A 22,588-nucleotide genomic window follows, 5' to 3' on the forward strand; every position below is an offset into this window, starting at 1 on the left:
AGAAATCACGACTTTTTCATTTATTTCCATTTATGTACCGGCGAAATAAAAGTATATCCCGCAGCCCTGCCTGCCTAAAAACAAGAAAAATTGGTTTAAACTGTTTGGCTAAACCTATGCAAAAGGAAGACTGCCCCATAGACGGCATCGCAGTTCTAAACATTTTGATCTATGTTTCATCAAAATCCGTTCAGTCGTTAATGAGAAATCCCCACTTTTCATTTATTGCAGTTGGGTACCAGGGGTGCACAGTCATGCCTCCTTAGTATATAAATTAGTTGAAATATTAATTTCTCCTAAACGACTGAACGGATTTCGATGAAACCCCAACCAAATTGCTTAGAATAATGATATCATTTATTGGTCAGACTATTAAATGTTATTTCGAAAATTTGCTTTTTGAATCTAGTGCTTCAATGCCCTTGGTTTGTAATATGATTTCAGGTCAAAAATTTGAAACGCAGTAAATAAATTATTTCCGACCATATAAAGTATATATATTCTTGATCAGCATCAACAGCAGAGTCGATCTAGCTATGTCCGTCTGTCTGTCCATTAAGTTTAAATCACATTCTTTTATTTAATATTCTTCTCTGGAACATACACACATACATACATACATTCATGGCAAAATATAAAAAGTCGGGATTTCTTATGAACGACTGAACGGATTTTGACGAAACATATATCAAAATGTTCAGAATTGCGATCCCGTTAATGATACGATCTTCATACGATTTATAATAAAGCTTAAATCAAATTGACTTCATTTTAGGCAGGCAGTGTTGCCAGATATATTTATTCTTCGAAGGAACATTTATGGAAATAAATGAAAAAGTGATGCTTTCTCTTGAACGGCTGAACGGATTTTGATGAAACATCTACCAAAATGCTTGAAATGTCAATTCGATTCATGGGGCATGCATATTTTATACAATTCCTTAAATGGTCAATAGGAATATTTTCTGGCGGGCTATTCATCGATAGGGTGTGGGTTCCATGATTCATGGTTCCATGGACTGGTTCAGCGAGTGGTTTTCTGCTGGTTCCCATCTGGTTCCATTTTCATAGTTCGTTTATGTTCGTATTAAAAATATCCCGTACAACACGACAAAGTAGCCCGCCAATTTGAATTTCTTTCAAAATTCAAAATATTATCAAATAAATTTTAAATTACTTTTAATTTGCCAAAGAAATTTTTTATAAAACCATCACAATCTTAGTTAAAGTCATAATTTAAACATATTTATTAAAAGATTGTCTTAGGACTAATTAAAATATCTTTTCGTATCCAAAAGCTTATTTCTAAGTTTACAAATAATACTTATTGTTGCCTTCGCATTGTTTTATTACATTTATTTTTGTGCAGTTCGAAGGTCACTTGTTTGTTGTCGAAATTGTTGAGTCAGTTAAAAATTGCTTAATTAAATAGTACAATAAATACCCTCACACAGATAGATATCTCTTTATCTCTCAATTGCGCTAGCTAACGTTTAAGGACACTTAAGGACATGCCTAAGTGCACTTGCAGATCACATACACTCACGCACACGAAATGCAAAATTCATTAATAAATATAAATCGGGCTTTCGCTAAGCTTGGCTTGGCCGATATAGAAATCCGGACAGAAATCGAGAGCAGCTCCGAAGGCTACAACTCGTGGAATTTGTAATAGTTGTGAGACACTCCTCCTAGAGCGGGTTAGTTTGTGGTAACACGAATTCCCTGATTCGGCATCGGAGGTCCTTGCGTGGCATTCATGTCTTGCGCTGTACGCGGCAAATAGGACTTTATGCTGGGCTTTTGAAACAAGTCAGAGACAAAGTTTACCTGGAAGTAAAGAAAAGGAAATGTTTAGTCTTTGAAGTTTTTAATTTTAAGATATATTAATATATGAAGAAGGTAAAAAAACGTCTCTATATGAACTATAAATCTTTCTACCCCAATTATTGCTCCTGTACATGTAACAGCTGCTCCTAAAAGTATGTTTCGCTGTATGTTTCGACTTCCTAACTCGTTTCATATCTCTCTAATTGAATCGCCGAGAAATATGACTGCCTTTCCCCCTTTGAAACCTCCCCATTCCACCCAGTGAAGCGTGAAATTACAAGCATGGCACCTGCATAGACTCTCCTCCAGGTGACCAGCTGCCCAGCCGAGGCTCTCGTGCTTCGTTTAGATGGCATTTGTGGCATTGATTGGCACCACACGCAACCTATCCCCCTTCGGCTAGGTGTTGAAATCTGCCAATTCGTAGAAGAAGTTGACTGCTTCCCGCAGTTCAATTAAGGCTAATGGCCGCCACCAGGTTAATAATGAATAGTAGTCGGTGGGATGTATATATATTGGTATGCAGAAATTGTGAGGCTTTAATTGCTAATCTTCTTTACAATGTCATAAGCTGATACTAGGCTATATATGATCCTCGATCACTGCGCCTTGCCTTTGGCGATGGGCCAAACTGTCTGAAAATTGAACCAACTCTGGGGCAGGCAATAGCTCTAAAAAAATACGATGAAAGTTTGTGAATTTCTAATATCAAGATTACTAAGCAAAAATTGGTACTTAAAACATGCATAAGCTAGGCTTTCGGTTCCTCATCAATATAACATCATAAAATCAAAACCCAACTCACCACAACCAAGGCGCACGTGGAGCCAATCAGTGATCCCGCCAGCACATCCGACCAATGATGCTTGTAGTCCGAGACTCGACTCAAAGCCGTATACCAGGCCACCATGATGAAGAGGAACTGCAGCATGTGACGCAGCAGCTTGGAGCCCTTCCATGTCATGCGTGCCTGCAGGTACAACTATAAGCCACAAAGGAGAACAATAAGAGATCGATCGTGTGACTATAACAATGGATAAACTTACCGCCAGATAGACCATGGCAAAGAAGGTGAAGCTGGAGTGGCCACTGGGGAAGGAGAGTCGCATCTCTTTGAGCATGCGATCCGAGGAGCCGACTCCCTTGCACGTAAACTCCTGAATGTACTTGCCGGCATTCCCGGGATCATCGCAGGTGGAGCCATCGGGCATCACGGGCTGGCACACCTGTGGGCGGATGAATATGAAAAGGAAACGTATTAAAAATAAATGTAAACCAAAAACGATGACTTGGACTTAAGCTACAGCAATCTTTTGTTTGGTGAAGAGCTTCTCCTACTCCTCCTCTCTGCCTTTTTGAGGCTCCACATGTGCCGCAAATTAGAGTTGCGGCAACAGCTGCACTTGCATCTACCCGGTTGCCGTTTTTCACTAAACAATAGGGCGGCTCTGTGTGCCTTCGTGGGCTCCCCCTTCTATATAGATTATATAGAGGAAGAGAGATCCCTGTGACCATCCCTATGAGATCTCCCCAAATGATCCGCACGATAGCTGGCTAACAAGCCACTTGCCGACGCCGCGAATATTTATGAATTTGTCTGACATCCAGTCAAAATATCATAAATAAACAAAACACAACTCCGGATCTGGGAACTTTATTATTTTTGGGGTTGCATGAATTTATAAATACTCTAAAGATTGAAAGATACACAAATGTGAGAGAAGAGTACCTTAACTTAAGGGAATTTATGATCAGGTTTAAAGTGTTTATAAGGATTTTAATTAGGAATTAATCTATTTTTTTTTAAATACTTTAAAAGGGTAGGAATCTTTCAGAAAATCTCTTGGGAGTGATATAAAAATCAAGCTCAAATATAAAGTACTATTTTAATGATGTTTGCAATTATTAAGTGTAGTATTTAAAGCTTTTAAACTTGCAAATCTTCCTCTAATAACTCTCTATTTAACCTTTAATATTTCCTCATGTATTAAATAATATATGAAACCCTAGAGAGTGCATTTATGTTTCCATTTTCAATCCCAAACTATTAATAAACCCTTTCCCCGCTTTATGTTTGACATTGTCCCCAAAGCCCCCTCGGTGTATGTCCAATGTCTTCTCCTACTTCGACATGGGATTTGTCTTCGTTGTCGCTGCTGTCAGTGTCACAGTCAGTGTCGCCTCGTCTTGCTGCACATGTTGCAGATTAAAATTAATTGGCAATGTCAGAATGCAGGGGAGATATTTGCTGCAAATGTCCAGATATAAATGCACTTACCGCAATGAAATGGGGACGCAAACGGCCAATGGAATACTTGGCTATATCCGTGGTAAGTTGGCTGACCACGGCACCAAAGGCATAGATTCCCACTTTCTTGTAGCACTCGATGAGCCACTCGGGTAAATCGTAGTTCATCAAGACATAACGTCTACTGGTAGAGTTTCCATTATTACGCCTGACCTTGCTCTGGGCTATTATTACCTCCACAAGGACTATCTGTAGGATAAAAGGAAAAGAATGAATCATAAATAAATGCAAGTTCCAGAGAGTTAGCAGCTCGTAAAATCCTTTTACTGAAAGTCATTAGGGCGCATGCAAATATTTATGACACAGACCCGAAAATGGGACGAATTTCGTTTGGTTGTCTAGAACTATTAGTAGGGCCGCCTCCAGACACATGTTGTTCTAGCTTTAATTGCCGACATGTGGACATTAAACATCCACCCAGAATGTTTGTATATATGTACATACATATATGTTGCAACAGATCTTGTGTACTGACAAAACTGAACTTGAGGCAATTGCGCAATCTTTGCTCAAGTATCCGGATCCAACAGCTGCTTGACACAATTTTCTAGCTGTCCATCACACACTTACCACACCAACGGGTATCACCACTCCAATGAAGTATAGCATCCAATTCCGTACGGTGGAGTCATGGAATGGATGCTTCAGCGACTCATCATCACAGAAGAAGCCCCTTTTATAGGGATCGCCCAGCAGATAGAATATCAGTATGGGGAAACCAACTGAAAGCAATAGAAAATCGAGTTGAAAATTATAGGAAAACTATATGTACATATATATATTTAGGTAAAATCCCCCTTTCATCTTTAGTAGGTCATAGGGGCTTAACTAGGGTGACAGAAAATAGGGAAGAGGAGAACCTCTCTATTGACTTATGATATGTCTAAGCCAAGTGATAAGATTCCCGGTGACAGGCGAACGTGTGCGGGGTTTATAATGTTCTTTTTCCCCCTATTTCATTGTCTAATTAAAAATTCCCTGGCATTAATAATAATATTTTCGACAAATTGTGAAGCGTGCAGAGGCAGAGGCAGAGGCAGGGCTGATTGATGGATGGCCTGGCCTCTCCTGGCTTCTTTTTTATTTGTTTTAAGCACACATCTATCTAGTGGATAATTAAAATTGCATTAGCCCAGGGCTTCAAGCGCTCCATTTAGCCTCTGCAATGAGGCATACTACCTGCTGCCGGCGGAAAACTCTTGTGAAAGTCGATGAACCCACCATACTTGCTCTGGCATAACGATCTGGAGTGCTCATTAGTCGAGGAAAACTCACATAAAGTGCACTCGATGGCGACTATTTCTATTACTATTTCTATGTGATCCCTTAAGGTGGGTGACACAATGCCATCGCTCTCTCTTCCTATTTGATCTGCTTTCTTTTAAGGGGAAGCAGCTGCCTCAGGAGGTCCCTAAATCTAGATCAGTGGCATTGTCTCGACTTATTTAACGATCACCGACTGCTGGGAAAGTTATTGAAAGGGAATTCCTGGCCAAGATTAGCGTCATATTACAAACAGCAAGTGGCCTTTTTCTTCTTTCTTTCTGTATAGAATAACTAATCCTGTCGGTAGCTCTCACAAAAATGTTTTTATGACTTTTGTGGGGCAGAGAAAATGAAAGTGTCGGGGTGATCTATAGAAAGATATAGGAGTATATGTTCAGAGATACATAATCCAGAGATTAACTAGTTCGAACTTCAGATGGTGATAAAGTGAAATGGAAAAAGTAAGAACAAAAAACTGTGTTAAATATCACAAAAACCACATAACGATTCTGTTGATGATTTTGTGCGTGTTTCGTGTTTTTTATGGGGGTGACATAAGCCGTTTAAAAATGATTATTATACGGGAGCTGTACCTCTAGCGGAAATGTTTAATTTAATATTTTTCAAAAAAGAGGGGGAACTGCATTCAACCGAATTGTATCTAACGCACCTAGGCCGTAATCTAACGCTGTCCATTTGGTGTCAAGTTCGTTTCAATAAATAAAGACGCCGCCGTTTGCTCTGAATGAGAGCCGCAAACATAAACAAATTGTTTGCTATACAAAGAGGTAAAGGCACCCACTTCAAACCCACTCTACACAATCAGATTTCCACCAAAAAAGATCACCACCGTTTTACGCTGCAGATACTTATGTATCTTTGTATCTCTGCATCTCTTAGATGCTGCTAGAAATGCCGACGATGCCGCTTTCTTTTCAACTTACCAAATGTTTGCTTTTCGCAAGTTTATCTTTTTCTTGTTCTTGTCTTGTTAACTAAAGATACATATTTGCAGAGGAAAAGTCTGTACTCAAATCTGACCTCAAAGACGGGGGCCGGGCGTCTAATTAAAAGCGTCTGACTTGTACTTGCGGCATTAATTAGACATGACGGAAGTCAAATTAAAGGCAATTAATGCCCAGAGATATATAGAACTCTGTAAAACGACAACTTTAGCAATCAGACAGATTAAGGATGAGACTGAACTAAAGAAAACTTTGAACCGATTCAATTGATTTAGAGCAGGGGACAGTGACCGTTGAAAATCCGAGTTATTGATGTGGGTTATCTTTTCTTTTTTGGCAATTTTCATGCCTGACAAGTAAAATCTTATATGAATGGTTGCCAGGAAAATTCCCAGATCGCCCGCATCTCAGAAAAGTCACACAGGTAGAGGAGTTTGAACCTTTTTTACTGACAGTTTCATATGAGTCATGAGCTGCTGGCAATTAAATGTTCATTACTTTTTGTCTCTGGCAAAAAAAATCACACAGAAAAATCAACAACATTTATCACCACAGGCAGAGGCCTCGTCTTCACATATCTTTCGATTTTTCCAACTGTATCTGTATCTGTTTTTGTACCTCAGAATCTGTATCTATTTTCTGGCCTTGTTTATTTGTTGGCTGGAAGGTAAACAACAACAACAACAACAACAATTGCCTCATGCCCAAAATGCACTGCATAAATATTATTCTTTCTACTTAGTTTTTTGGTCAAATTGAATACAAAGAATTCCCCTTGCCCCATCAAAAACCAAACACGCATCCCCGCAATCACGCTCGATAAATTATTGAAGTAGCTTTGGAAAAACATTAAGAGTTGGGGAAGTAGTTTCCCCAACAAGACGACGACCCCCGATATGCATTTCAGTTATATCTTTTATGGGTTTAATGACTCCACCTTCGCACCCAAAACTCAAGGAGAAAGGTGAAGGAGAGAGGCAGCCGCAGCTCGTTCGCATTCAATTAACGTCAAACTGCGGTTCAGACCAAGAATTTGTTTGGTTAAGTGCCTCCCCGACACTCTCGTCACGGTATCTTCGTCGTCTTGGGTCGATTTTCCCCCTAAAGAAAATCACTTTATCAGGGTTTTTCTAGCGTCAAGAGTAATTTACACCCAAAATTAGTTGACGACAGACGACGGAGACCATCAGATGCATCAGAAACTAATCTTCGACCCACTAAAAACATGAATTTGAAATGCATTCTTGGATCTTTGGTAAAAGATTTAACTAATTGGAATTTATTTCAAACGATATTTTGTCTTGAATTTTATAATTTATTCAAAGAACTTTTGGGGTTTTCGTTTTTTTAGGTTGTTGACAAATCAATAGAACCAAAAAAATCCCCCATTTATAATCATGGGAACTAGACATGTGCACACGGCACAAGTTTTCGATTAGAATACTTTCAGGTAGGCTTATTACTCTCATATCTTTGTATATATTTTTGCGTACTTTAATCTAAATATTGATTAAACAAAACTCTTCATATAAGATAGTGGTGTTTCCTGATTTATTTATTAATCAAAACCCCAGTATGTTGTATTAGCTTCCACTTTACTATATAGCTTATCATACTTATATTATATATTAACTCAATAATAAAACTCTCCCGAATGATTCATTTGGGTATTTGGATCTTAAAGGCACCCTGGTGAGTCAACAAAAATGAGTATCTTATGGCTTTACCTGAGCTTAAATAATGTGTCATGCTTTTATGCTGGAATGAAATATGTATCTGTGCTAAAAACATCTGTATATAGTATATATATGTTACCTATATCCCGTTGGGTAAACTACAACAAACAATGAGGCCGTAAATTCAATCTACTTAAGGTAGCAACTTATATCAGTTGGACAAATATGGCTACAATTTCAAGTTTGCTTTTTCAGTTGTAGTGCCAATTGCAAAAATCCACAAAAAATGTCAAGGTAGGGTAGGTGCTTTTTATGACTCAGGTAGGTAAGGTAAGGTAGCTAATCAGCTAAGTTTCATAAAGAATCGAATTTGTACGAGAAATTCTTTCATAAAACTGGTTAAGGCTACAATGGAAACCATTGATTGTTTTGGGGTGGGAAAAATCAAGATAAAAAGTTGAAAAATCAAGAATATCTTATCGAAAATTGGGATAGTAATTCTAAAAGTCTTTGGTTTCAAGAGAGAATTGAAAAGTGACGACTTTTTAAGGGTTTTTTTTAAAGTATTTTGATTCTTCTTCTATTGAAGAACTCCTTAAATATAGCTTAATGATATCAGCTTATGAAATAATACCAAATTTATTAAGTTTTATGATTATTACCCATTTTGAGAGCAAAATTATCTTGACTTTAGAATGTTATTCCCCTTTTGAGATTGGTGTTTTTCCACGGAAAAGGGGTACAGGTATACTTGAACATTTTGCCATTGCTTTCTCAACTTTTTTGTGTGTGTGGTTTCCAAAGCAAAATAGCTGATTATGTTTAAAAAAGGAAGACAAAAAAACGCTGATTGGGAATTGTGTAACTCCCACGAACGAACTGCAACTCAGTCAGTCAGGTTGTCCACCTTTACCTGACACAATTTAACTGTCACCGCTTTTATTTTTTTCCTGTTTGCTAAGCAAATAAAAACAAAGGCAAGGCGAAGTCACAAAAACATCTTTACACTGAGGAAATATAAGTGTTTATTGTATTGCAAAAGATAATTGAATATAAGGAAATTATAAGAAAGATGTGGAGTAACTCCTAGTAAGGTAATAGGTAATTTTATATTGATTTTCCTTTGATTTCCCTGAAGAAAATAGTATTTGTTTGAAGTTTTTGTCATTTTTTTAAACATAAAGATTACATTTTAATTTTTAGAATTTTAAAGAATATTATTTACGAATTTTATTCAAGAAATTAAGCTTACTTCGAGAAGCAAAAGTTTGTAGCGCTTAGAATCATAGGTTCGAATGAGCAATTTATCATAAGTAAGCCAAAAATTAAATAAATTTAATTCGGAAAACTGTTCTGTGCTAGTTTTTTCAGGTCTAACAAATCTGCATACTCAGTTTTAAAATTTTTAAAAATTAATTTTTTTGTAAAATTTTTGGCAATTTTAACGATGTAAATTAACGATAAAATTTAGAAAAAATTAAAAAAAATTGTTTTCCTTAAATATTGGCTAGATTGACTCGGCTTTTGATGCTGATCAAGAATATATACGATTTATAGGGTCGGAAATGACTCCTTTACATGATTACAAGCTCCTAACTACAATTTTAATACCTTGAAAGTGTTTAAAAATCAAGAAGATATAATATTATAGTCAAAACAATCTGTTTTTTCTCTTCGTGTATCTATTACAATCTTATTGCTTTAAACTTTAAACTTTGTTTATGACAAATTGCCAAGCAATAAGTCTATTTGTTACCCAATCAGTAAATATAATGTTCAAATTCAACTTGAGTCAGCAAATGGATATAGGATAAGGCTGTTTTTAGCAATTAATCTTGAAATTATGCAAATCCTAAACAAAAAAAAGATTCTTTTAAGAGAGAGCCTAGGCAGATCAAAGAGAGGAACCCCCGACAGAGCAACAGAGCGAGCTTTGCCACCGCAGAGCTTTGGCGGAAATTACATAAAAACAGCCCGGGTGCGAGCGGGATGGAAGAGGCGCACACAAAAGAAATAATAAACATTGCGACAGACAATAAACACGCGGCGTATAGTGTAAATAACTTCAATGCGATTGAAATTTCGCATTGAGCTACGAGGTGAACAGGTGTAAAATGGCAAACCTTTACTCACCGCACAGTAATATTAATATATCCAGGCCAACGCGGCATAGAATTCTCTTGTTGGTGTCCATGTCTGTAGCAGGTTGTTGTTGCTGCGGCTGCTGCTGTTCTTGCTGTTGGTGTGAACTATCTCCGCCTTGCAAACGCACCGCCACTGTATCGCCGTAGTTATTGTTATTGTTAGAACTGTTAACAACCGTTTGGGCCACGTTTTCAATCACTTGGGTTTCGGGCCGCCGCAGCGGTGTTGTTTCACTGGCGGATGATTCGTTACTCATTTTATTTTATATTGCTCTTCGATTGCCTTAGTTTTGGGTGCACGAGCTTTTCGTCGCGGTGCAAGCTTTTTTTGGCTTGCTCTCCTCGCTCTTGGGACTGTCTCTTTCTGGCGACGCTTGGCAGTGAACTTGAGCTTAAGTGCGAGCAGTACAGCTGTACGGGTTGAGGTGTAAATCTGGTTCCACGTATAAGTTCCCTCTACGTCATAGCCTCTCTTTGTGCTTACGTTGTTTTGTCGTTTCTTTTCTTTTTGCTGGCGAATGGGAGGAAGAACATCAAAGGAGATAAATTAATAAAAGCTATTTTGTTGAATGATTCGCGGGATGAGTAATAAGTTGAGGATTCCCTCGTGATAAGACAGCTGTGTGATGAATTGTCTCTTTTTTTCCCATATTTTTTTTTATTAACGTAGTTGTGCGTAAATGGCTGAGATTGAAGATGAAGAAGAAGAATCTCGTGATTTATTGACTTTCAAATGGAATTGAGACAATGGTTAAGTGGTGTCACTTTCAACGAGCAATAAACTTTCAAGTTTTATTTTATTTTTTATTTTTGTTCTTCTTGACACTTAAACTTGTTCTTCAATAAAAGTTTTCTATATAAAAGCTGTACAATATTAAGAGTTAGATCTTTTAGAGCCGGTTTCTCAGTTAAAATTCTTTATTTGTAGCTATCTGACCAAAAAAAAGTATAGACTAGATAAACTACTCTTACGCGCCTGTAATTTATCTGTACGAGAATGATTAACAGAGCTCTGTTAAGCTTCGAATTTTATTTTTCGATTCGAAACAAATTTGACAAGGAGTTTGGTTTCTGTTAATGTTAGCTTCTAGAACAACAAGTTTTCTTGGCAGGGACATTATCTGTCCGAAATATTAAAATAAGTTTGACTGAAAATCGGAGTTAATTATATTAAAGATAAAGATAATATTAGAATTTTCATTTATTAAAATCACTGAAAAAATTTTAAATAATAAATAAATTATTTAAACTTTAATACATATTTAATTCTGTGAGGAAAATTAATTTTTTATCAGTGCTTACAAGTTAAGGTAATAAAAGTCTCGGTCTGGACTTGAAATCCTCGCAATTATTGTTGAATATTTCGCTTTTCATGTTGTTTTGTTAGCATTTAATAGTACAAAATAAATATTTATGGCTAAATGTTAATAAAAAAATAAAAAGCTATAAAAACGGTTTCCTGTTTTAAAAATAACTCAGCGAAATTAGGTTATTTTCAGAAATTGCATGATTTCACTAACTAACTAGAAAGGATATTTTCTGTGTAAATAAGTTAAAAATTTATTTTTATTTTTATTCTTTTATTTTGAATATCCGAACTTATAAAACTCTGAAAAAGCCTTATCTATGCCAAAATAAGTACCACCTTCTTGCTAGTTCCTGTCAAATTTCTATAATTTAGTGCAATCAACTTGGCCATCAATGGGGCGTTATAATGACCAAGTAGAGGCCAGGTCTTGGCCTCCTTGAGACCGAAACAAGGCCTTAATTTGACAAAACCATAACAGGCCAAGTGGCAAACGTCAGTCGGCATTTATGTTGGCATTTCTACCAAGGAGCAAAGAACTCCCAGAACTGAGAAAAGCCACTGAAAAGGAGGCTCACTCACGATTATGGCCAGGCCAAGGCAACCGGCCCAATGCATTCGATCAATCCACGGTCTATTTATAGATAGTAGACGATCCTCGACTCCCCTGATTGCTATTTTATGCCCAAGTCTCTAGTCTCCAGAGATTCCTACAAAACAACCTTCCTCCTGATGAATGTTCTTGAGTTTTCCATTCTGTTTTTTTTTTTTTTAACGAATGACAACGACATAGCAGGCAGTCTTAATTAAAAAACAAGAATAAAAGAGCGATATTATCGGATTGTGAGTGAAGAGAGCGTGCTTCCACGCACTTGAGATTGTTTGGTTTGAGATTATTTTTTAATTGTCAGCTCCCGGAAATAAAAAGCGTATTAATCAGGCTAAAAATAGACAGCCATGTGGCAGGGCATGTTGACCCATTAATGAACGATTAATCTTGCTTTTACTATATCTGCAAATATTAGTATTATCTTATCGCAAATGTATGATAAAATATCTAGGTGGGGGAGTGCTTTATATGACTCTACCATTAAAAAAAAGATACCACATTTATTGACTAATTTCTGCGATTTCGAAATACTTTAGTCATAGCATTTGTTTCGAAATGTGTAATCAAGGTGTGAATGAATTTACAATTCCATAAATTGTCTTGGGTAAACATTTGGCTTTTGTTTTAATTAAATTCTTCAAAACTAGAACAATCTATTTTGGCTTGTAGCCTTGGCAACAAAAACTTGTAGTTTAAACAATGAAATTTTTGCTTTGTATATTTTTGCTTCACTTCAAAATAATTTATGATAAATAGTTGGCAAAATGTTGGAATATTTCATTGACGGAATAAACACAATGTTTCAGTAAGAGTATGACTGAGCAGTTTTGAAGAAATTATAAACGGATGGGTGTATTTTTTAACACCTCTTCCTTTAATACCTTATTTATATGTATATGCCTATTTTATCTCACTTGTAAATACTTTTTTTTTTTAACATTTTATCTCAATCTTTAAAGCATCGTTTAGTTCAACACCACAAAGCCATTAATTAAACATGTTTATGGTATCAAAGGATGTGTCATTTAAGCCTGGATTTACAAGTGCTTGAAATACTATATAAAACTCTTGATTTTCAGATACAGCTGAAGGTCTGTCCCTGCCAAAAACGTACTCCTCATCATTTTAATTTCAGACTGAAACGATTAACTTTCGTCGGGCAACGACCACAAGCTGAGCAGCCTCCATGTCGCCCCTCCAAGCATTTTTGTCATTTCTGGAATATATATCTCCAGACGCATGCGGCGAATTAAGGTCATTCGAGATGGAAAAATAATTAAAAACCGAACAATATACAAAATATATACATATATGCATGTATATCGGTTAATGAAATGGTTCACAATTTACATAAACAAACCCGGCGCCGGGTCGGATCATTAAAAATCCAACAAGTGCATGCCGAGAATTTTTTTGGGCAGCTCTGCTGCTCTGCATATGGAAATTTCAAGTTTCCCTCAACAAACCAAACACGCAAAATTATATTTTGAAAAGGAATAAGTCAGTAAAGTATTATAACCAACTTGCAGACAACTTGTCGGCGAAAAGGAAGGTAAATTGACACCTGAAACTGTGCACAACTCGTGGTCTCAAGTTCAACCAACCCATCGTCGTGAGGAGGTGTATGTAAAACCCTTGTTTATTTGCTTTGTTAACAATTATTATTGGTGGCAAATTCCCATAAACTGGCTGCAGTCAGCAGTCAGCAGAAGTTGGCCAACAATTTACACAAGCTTGACAACGAAATTCAATATGAATTGTGAGGAAAAATTTGTTGGAAAATCGAAAATGTATGGCATTTGGGAGTTTTGGGGAGTGAATAGAATTTCAATAAAAGCAGACAAGGTATAGGAATTGAGGCTGAGAAATATTTAAAAAAGTGTTACAGCTAAAATATAAGTTAAAGAAACCACAAATTTATATTATTATGGCATATATATCCCCACAAAATAATGGAGAAATAGTTTTCTGATTTATGGCATAGTAAAAATACACAAAGATCTTGTTAAAAACAGCTCGGATACACAGTTGGTTTTTAATTATAGTCAATGTCTGAAATCCGTATCTGTTTAAGTATATCTTTAATTAATTTTTAACTCCAATTCATTAAATTACAAATTCTAATAAATGATCTCATTTTTTAACAATTTTTGTTGGCAAAACTCAAACCACACTTTAAGGTTTCAAAATCACAGTAAATCGCATTAAAATATTGGAAAATATATATAGATTATTCAAAAAAGCCAGCCAGAAATCTTAGAATAATAGTTGGCTCTTTATTTATGGATCAGAAATAATGCCAAGTATTAAATATTGGATATGTTTATGACCTGCGCTCCTTAATTTTCTTGTAACTTGGCCAGATGCCAGAATTGTTTTAGGCCAAATCCAAGATCCAAGTGGCAGAAAACTCTCACCGATAAAGGCAATATATCGCTGGGAATATAGGTAATAAAGCTCGAGCACCATGAAAAGCCAAATGTTGCGATTCAGATATTTCTCTGGCCTTTTGCGTTTCAATAATTGATAAGCTGTCGGTTGGGTATCGACGATGGAGGGGTTTCTTCCACGGAAAACAATGGCCTGATTTTTCGGACCAAATAGATAGCAACTAATTTCCGCAAGAACAGAAACCTTGACCATGGAAGAGTACTAGGGAAAATCGATTTTAAACCAAACAATATACACGCCCACGTAATTTCCCTTTCCACCTGCATTATTTATGAGATACATTTGCACAGTTTTTCCGCCTCTATTTTCGCACTTTTGTTTATGTGTCCATCAAGAGGCCACTTTTGTGTGTTTGCCGGCCAAGCAAATCGATAAAATTGCCCAAGATGCATAAACACACTTTCTTTGTTTAAATTAATTTACCTTTTTGCCAAAGTATCTCTTGCGAAAGTATCTTTTTTGGTTGTTTAGGCAGCAGCCCCTGTTTGCTCCGTCATCGTTAGCTTTGTTTTTATTTCACGCACAAAGTGTGTTTTGCTCCTTCGATTCAGATAGAGGTAGAGCTATAATATAATATAATATACGTCGATTACGAGATCCGCACTTTGATTCCAATGAATGGAGGAGCGACGTGGAATCGACCCGAACGCGACCGATGAACGAAAATAACTGAGAGATACAGATACTATAACTCGACGCTGAGAACGATTTGAGGGAAGAATTTACGCTCTCTGTGTTATCTATTCAATGAGTAGAGGGTATGTGGTGGGATTGGAACACGACAAGGACCGGTCAAGGCTAAAGGGGTAATAGAAAAGCTTAATGGGTAATGTAAGGACGAAATATGGGGTTAAATGGGTTCGGTACTTACATGAAAATGGGGTACTTTTGGGTACGTTTTTGGAGTATAATTTTTAGGGGAAAATTATTAACTATAAAAAATGATATTTGAACTTTTCAAATATGAAAATGTACTATTAGATGATTGGAACTTAAAGAACTGTAAGCCCTAATTTCTATAAGCCTTTAATATGACTTCATTACAGTTTTTATATTGTTTATTATAGTCTAAACTATTACTAAAAACCACATAAAAATAGGATATTTGATTAGCCTTTTTCTAATTTTCTATTAATTTCTTAAGATAAACAAGAGATGTAAATAATTTATCATTTTTCCATTAATGTAACCCTGCATTTTTATTCAATATTTATAATAACGAAAAACATCGTCAAATAAGTACTATAACTTATAAAAAGCTGATCAAAGCTCGTTTCATTCCACTCGTTTCCTTCTAGGCTGAGAGAAAGAGAGTATGTGAGAAAAAGAAAACAAAAAGAAAGTACATTAGTTACAAGATTCGAAAAAGAGATACCGTGTAATCATGTAACATAAGTTCCTTGATATAATTTGTTAACTGAATTTAAAATGTAATAAAATCTTACCGATTTTAAGATAAATAATATTTTATTTAAATTAATATTAAAAGTACATGAAGGCAAACACGAGAAATAAAATGTAATTTAATGCTATGATTTAAGTTAATTTCGTTTAAAATGTATTCTTTATTGTATTTAAATTTGGATAAATTATTTCTGGGTTATAAGAGGCATGCAAATCAATTTGACTTGAATTCCCTACCCTACTTTGCAGTAAATATTTTCTGCCTGTCATACACACAATATACCCCACTTGATCTACCAGTAATGGGCACCCCTGTTACTCTCTCTCTTCTCTCCGAGCAGCTGTTTACGTTTCGTTTTCGTTGTTGCTGCCTGCTGGATATATTTTGGACATGCTCAATTCTTCGGGCAGCGTCGAACGGTGCGGATCGAAAATCGTTATCGTTATCTCCGGGTGGGCTTTTGTTCCGCGTTCCTCGGGCCTCGCCAGCTACCATCTTCGCTATAGAGTCGCTGCGCATGCGAAACAAATAGAAAAGCGGAAAAAGAGTGCGAAAATAAGTGGAGCAAGAACGATAGCTCACAGCACACCTTCGAAAAATAAAACAAACAGAAATATAAAGTGCAGGCCAAATAATGGCAGAGATTTTCACCTCTACCTTACCGTTTTCAATATTTACCTTTGTGCGTTGCCAGCAGTAATTTTTATTTAACCAAATCGCTTATCGCTTTGCGCAATAGCGTTTAGCGGTCTTTTTTACCTGGGCGTACCGCCCACAAAACGCCGACGCCGTGTAATTTACAGCAACATTATCGAGAGTGGCCTTATCACAGTGCCTCCAAGAAGGGAGCGTCCATTAGCACATATTCCCTTGAATAAAGAAAGTAAAATAAAACACTCCCCGCGAGGATTATTCAAATAATTTCAGTGTGTGTGTGTGTGTGCCCGCGATAAGGATGATGACCACCCGCGTGGTCACCAGGTGCAATGTCCAATAGAGGAGCCACCTTTTTGGGCTTGATCCGATAACAAAAAAGAAAATAGAAAAGGAAAGGGAAAAGCAAGAACCTGGATTATTTCCCTTATCAATTCCAAGATGAGCAGCCTTCGACCTGGTAGTGTTTGTGACACAACTCCGCTCCAGAGATTCGAGAGTCAGAGCAGCAGCAGCGAGGAGCCTTCTTCACCGACGGCTGCCAGCATTATAGCCGCCGCATCTTCGGCTTCCACTGCTTCCAATCACAACAACAACAACAATAATGTCAAACTGGACTTGCAACTGCCGACATTTGTTGGAAGCTGCTCCATGGGTAACCATGGAGGAGGATCTATCAGTGCCGCCAATGGCAAGTTGCCGTTGAGGGGGCCACGCCAAATCTTCGGAAGAATTCTCATGGATTTGTGTCTGCTCAGTTGCGGTGAGTAATTATTGGGTTTTAAGGGATTTAACTTATAGATCGAGATTTTATAGCTTCAAGAATGTGTTAAGTTTGGGTATTTATAGAGCTAAAATTGTGGTATTTCCTTCAAAAACTTTGTAGTTTTCGTTGTTTTTATAACTTTAAAGGGTATTAGAGTTTTAGTCAGAAGCTTAAAACGCAGTGAAGGAGTCATTTCCGACCCTATAAATCATATATATTCTTGATCAGCATTAAAAGGCGGGTTGATCTAGACATTTTTGATACATTTTTTATTTATTTTTTTTTTTTTAATTTTTTAACGATGTGACAAATTTTAAAAATTGGAAAAATATTGAATTTTAAAAAATCTTAAATCGAGTATACAGATTTATTAACTTAATAAAAACTAACATAGACCCGCTTTCCGATTTAAAATTAATGGCTTTTTGGGTTAGTTATGATATATTTAAATTTAGATATATCAAAACATCCATGGTTTAAGAATCTCACCTTCGCCGACTTTTAGATTATGTTTTTATAATCCTAAAAATCCTAATTTTATATCTAAGAAGTAGTCTATTTTCAATTTTATTTGAAATATTAGGAAAGTTCATTTTCCGAAACATAAAATTATAAAATAGTTTTTGAAAATAAATTGTGATAGTTTTATAATAATATTGCCCACTTAACTTTTGCACTAATCAAAGATTATATATTTATTTATCTACCTTAAACTTTGTAATTAAAAAAAAACAGTTTAAGGTAGAATATATATATATATATATATATATATATATATATATAAAGTTAGGAATGCCACAACTGTTACCTAGGTTATTTTTGCGGGTTTGTCCTCGAATTAAAGTTTGGGTTTTATAATCACTTAAGTTTCTTTTTTTTAATAACTTTGTGGGGTGAAATTCAAAACAGTCATTTTGTGGTCAAGGAAACTCTTTGAGTTGTAGGCAAAATAATAAAGCAAACAAAATTTATTGACTTTAGGGGCCAAAAGGCAAATATAAACCAAAGCCAACGGAAGTTTACCTGGAAACCCTTGATGACTATAATCTATAAATATACCAGGCAGAGGAAATAAATAAATAATAAATAGTTAAAAAACCAGAAGAGAGGATAGCTTAGGGGAACCGAAATATTATATATATTTATTTTATGTATTAATTCCTCTAAGAGTTTATTTAAAAATATGTAATCATTTTCTCTTAGCAATTAATTACGCAGCAACCAAATAAACAAACTATAGTTTGTTTACATTTCAAGTCAAATAATTGAAAACTTGTTGTTCCCATTTAAAAAGTCCCAAGAAAATGTTCCCATTGCCCAAGCACTCAACCATGAAGATTTGTGTCTCTAATCAAAATCCAAAATAAATCATGGTTTATGGAAGCGCTGTTCTTTTGAGTTGGATTCTAAGCTTTCGAATTATTATTTTGAAGTATTATCAAAAAATATTCCCCTCGACCTTTCACACGTTTTACGATCTGTTATCATGTGGCCAGCAATTGAACTCTTGCACTTGCCTGGACCATGTAGTCATGAGCTCATTCCATCAGAGACCAAAGTGTGCTCCAAAAGGGGTTCCGTTTAACATATATTTAGTATATATATTGCCTTGTTTTTTCAAATAAAAACATTTTTCCAAAATGCCACTAAAATGTTTCCAGCAGTGTTTGTGTACTTGGTTCCTTTGTGGCCCCCTCCCCCCAAAAAAAAGATATGTATATAAACATATATTTATTTATTCGCGCATCGAGTTGGACTCTGATTTATTTTATTCAATTTGTGTGGCATTCTGTTTGCGAGGGGGATCGCGTTTTTCATTTGATTATATGTGGACTCATTTCCACACCATCATCGTGATGGTTATCATGGTGTTTATACAAGTCCAATTAAGGCTGGATCAGCAGACCTTGCCTATATAGAATACTATATATGAATTGGACACCATTGCCTCTGGCTTCTGGGCCACCCAAAGGGACTAGGAACTGGGACACTTACAAGATGCAAAATTGTATTTATTTTTCATTATTTTTCTCTATTTTCCAGTGGGTCTGCCTATGCTGGGATTTTCCCTATATGGTGAGCCCGTTAAATTGGGTTTCTTTTGCAATGATTCTTCATTGAGACATCCTTACAAGGACTCTACCATGCGCAGTTGGATGCTATACTTGATATGTGGTGCCTTGCCAGCTTCTATGGTGAGTTTTCTTATTATTTATAATGGTTTTTATTATTATTTTTATTAATTTCTTATTCTTAGATGCTGTTGGTGGAGTTTTTTAGGGCCCAGGATATCCGCTTGCAGGGTCCTTTCCAGAAACACAGACTGGGCAGTGGCTATCATCTTTGCCACTTGGAGTTACCCTTTTGGCTGTTGGAATGCTATCGCAAGATAGGCATTTTTGTCTTTGGCTTAGGAGTCGAGCAACTTACCACAAATATAGCCAAATATGCTATAGGAAGGCTAAGACCGCATTTTTACACGGTGAGTTGGGAAAACTATAGATAAAATTTAAATTAAGAATGACAGAAAACATAGAACTATCAATGCTGTGACGATATTTGATGTTTAATTATATTAAAGGAGAAAGAGACCAAATGAATTTAATAACATTTTGGGATATATTTTTTGAAAAAGAAAGTTTTAAGATTTAAAAATTCGATATATCAAATGATATATATGATAATGTGCACAATATTCCTTTCGAATTATCGTATAGGACTGCTGCCCTCGACATATATTCCTATCTTGAACTCGAATTCCTTTTAAAATCTGTTTTATATTCAATTTAATATCATTTAAATCTCTTTCTTCAGCTCTGTCAACCTGTAATGTTGGATGGCAGTACCTGCAGCGATCCCATAAACGCTGGACGTTATATAGAGGAGTTTACCTGTGCGGCAATGGATATAACTTCAAAGCGTTTGAAGGATATGCGTTTATCCTTTCCCAGTGGACATGCCAGCTTTGCCTGTTACTCCATGCTCTACATGGCTGTAAGTTGATTTAGAAAATCAATAAAAAAAATGTATAGAACCTTTATAATACTACTATATCTCTTCCAGATCTACTTGCAACGTAGAATGCATTGGAGTCGCCTCCGTATGCTGCGTCACCTGTTGCAGTTTCTGCTGCTCATGTTCGCCTGGTACACGGCTCTCAGTAGAGTTTCGGACTACAAGCATCATTGGTCCGATGTCCTGGCAGGATCAGGCATAGGTCTTACCTATGCCATTATTGTGGTGTGTATTGATATACCTCTTTTACTTAAGAGAAGTTATTTTAATACAATTCCATATTCTTACAGACCTCTACTATGTGGTAGACGAATCTTAATTTCCAGGGGGTTGCAAACCCCTTGAAACCCCACCGCAAACTGCTCCTGCTTTAAGATGTCTTACCTTGTCTACTTGATTTTCAGTTTTATTCTAGTTTTAACTTTGACCATGTCTGCAAATAAGTAACTATTTATCTTATGTGTGAAAGATTTTACTTAATAAATTTTCAATTTAATGTGTTTTAATTTTGCACAGATTTATTTTATAAAAAAAATCGCAGACATTCCAAGTCACACAATCTCCACAGATAACCGGCATAGGACACTCCCCGCTTAAATCAAGTTTTTCCTACATATATGTTGAAATCCCACCAAGACATCGATTAATGGTTTGCTTTAACCGATCGTAACCATACAAATCTATTGATATGATCGGTTGTATGTAAAAAAATAAAAAAATGACGAAATTATGTGTGCACAAAACAAGCAATTTAACTCAAATTACACAAGGAAATGTCCTTGACAGCAGAGATTAATAACCGCCAAGCAAAACTATTGCCAAATGGGTTTGGTCTCTCTGCAACTAGATATAGTAGTTGGGGGGGAAAACTTGACCAGAAACCAGTCTAGTGAGAGATCTCTGATCTATGGCTAATTAGCAATTGGCGCAAAAGTCGGAGACCAGACCAATTTGTGATTTTTAATTAGTCTGCGGCACCTCCTTCTGCTCTCCTGAATCCCGGATCAATTTGCATTTGATTTGCATATTAAACGAATTTATTGCTCTGGCCACTCAGCAAGATATGAACAGGAATCATATACATATGTGGCATCCACAGGAGCTAGGGATGTGCACATATCGAGGAGAAAAGTTTTGATAAGTTATCATATCATATCATATCATATCAAATCATATCATATCATATAATACCAATTCATATCATATCATATCATATCATATCATATCATATCATATCATATCATATCATATCATATCATATCAAATCATATGATATCATATCATGTCATATCATATCATATCATATCATATCATATCATATCATATCATATATCATATCATATAATATCATATCATATCATATCATATCATGTTGCTTTCAATATCATATTTATAAAATTGTACACTTTAAGATACCGCCTTTTCAAGTATTTATTTTATTATATATTTCAACACTAATTTATCCCATAAATCTTATATATTCAGGACATTTTGCAGAATATTATATCGACTTATAGCAAATATATTTATTTTACCTATACATCTGTTTAATTATTGATAAAAAACTTGTTATCAACAAATTGAATGAATTTTTTTTATCCTCTTTTTGATTATATAGTTTATATATATTAAAACAGATATCGGTATCAATTTTAAAGTCTATATATCACTACCTCCTGTCATCCCTAACAGGAGTCAATGGAAGATGATGATGCATCACTCAATAAGACCGAGGAGACAGCCAAGAGTGCCACTCAGTCACTTTGTCAGAGTATTCCATGGAGAAGTTATTACTGTACAGTGAAGACCATTCCGGCTATCAGCACTCAGGCCACGGTAAGAGATTGATGCGGCTATAAAATATGGAAAAAGCAAACAAGACATTTTCGTTGTCATTCGCTGGAGTGGAATTTTGTTTTCTTGTGTGTTTCTTCAACAATTAACACAATTTTTTATTTCGCTTTTATCGCATAATTGCATTTCTCCCCCAAATCCCCCCGATTCGCCGATATCCCCCCAATATTATCCCCCCAAATTCTCAATTGCCCGCATCTGCTGTCAATTTGGTTTATTCGTAAAATGGGAAGAGATTCGGGTTCTACGCGTGTCTGTCAATGGCTTCAAGTTTATGGCATGTCGAAATCCCCAATAGGGAAATATAGAAAGAAAGCAAGAAAGTTTTCCAAAGCAGA

At 36.0% G+C, this 22,588-nt stretch overlaps 2 protein-coding genes across 3 annotated transcripts; one reads left to right on the forward strand and one right to left on the reverse strand.

Annotated features, from left to right (window-relative positions):
- Positions 1 to 1,223: 1,223 nt before the first annotated feature.
- Positions 1,224 to 15,236, reverse strand: wun (wunen). 2 transcript variants are annotated; one of them, XM_020943297.2, is made up of 7 exons: positions 14,980 to 15,236; positions 10,179 to 10,700; positions 4,709 to 4,860; positions 4,109 to 4,327; positions 2,877 to 3,056; positions 2,636 to 2,812; positions 1,224 to 1,830 (listed from the first exon to the last, which is right to left on the reverse strand). In XM_020943297.2, exons 2-7 carry the CDS (start codon positions 10,444 to 10,446, stop codon positions 1,702 to 1,704), a joined length of 1,125 nt encoding a protein of 374 aa, XP_020798956.2. In that variant the 5' UTR covers positions 10,447 to 10,700; positions 14,980 to 15,236; the 3' UTR covers positions 1,224 to 1,701. The 2 variants fall into 2 exon arrangements, with proteins under 2 accessions (XP_020798956.2, XP_020798957.2); XM_020943298.2 differs by lacking the exon at positions 1,224 to 1,830 and adding an exon at positions 2,342 to 2,501 and having other exon boundaries at positions 14,980 to 15,228.
- A 1,107-nt stretch (positions 15,237 to 16,343) lies between these two features.
- On the forward strand, positions 16,344 to 20,902 carry wun2 (wunen-2). The gene is made up of 6 exons (XM_020943385.2): positions 16,344 to 17,378; positions 19,425 to 19,576; positions 19,639 to 19,863; positions 20,196 to 20,375; positions 20,445 to 20,621; positions 20,687 to 20,902. Exons 1-6 carry the CDS (start codon positions 17,057 to 17,059, stop codon positions 20,702 to 20,704), a joined length of 1,074 nt encoding a protein of 357 aa, XP_020799044.2. The 5' UTR covers positions 16,344 to 17,056; the 3' UTR covers positions 20,705 to 20,902.
- The last annotated feature ends 1,686 nt before the right edge of the window (positions 20,903 to 22,588 follow it).

This window comes from Drosophila serrata, unplaced genomic scaffold (assembly GCF_035046125.1).
Source record: "Drosophila serrata isolate PLE 108 unplaced genomic scaffold, ASM3504612v1 contig_165, whole genome shotgun sequence".
NCBI lineage: Eukaryota > Metazoa > Arthropoda > Insecta > Diptera > Drosophilidae > Drosophila > Drosophila serrata.

Excerpts from the sequence above, each read along its gene's own strand:
- wun (XM_020943297.2), bottom strand. The coding sequence starts at position 10,446 with ATGAGTAACGAATCATCCGCCAGTGAAACAACACCGCTGCGGCGGCCC. Across the intron at positions 4,861-10,178 it reads TATATTAATATTACTGTGCG|TTGGTTTCCCCATACTGATA; the intron begins GTGAGTAAAGGT and ends TATTGCTTTCAG. Across the intron at positions 1,831-2,635 it reads CCACGTGCGCCTTGGTTGTG|GTAAACTTTGTCTCTGACTT; the intron begins GTGAGTTGGGTT and ends CTTTACTTCCAG.
- wun2 (XM_020943385.2), top strand. The coding sequence starts at position 17,057 with ATGAGCAGCCTTCGACCTGGTAGTGTTTGTGACACAACTCCGCTCCAG. Across the intron at positions 17,379-19,424 it reads TTTGTGTCTGCTCAGTTGCG|TGGGTCTGCCTATGCTGGGA; the intron begins GTGAGTAATTAT and ends TCTATTTTCCAG. Across the intron at positions 20,376-20,444 it reads ACTCCATGCTCTACATGGCT|ATCTACTTGCAACGTAGAAT; the intron begins GTAAGTTGATTT and ends TATCTCTTCCAG.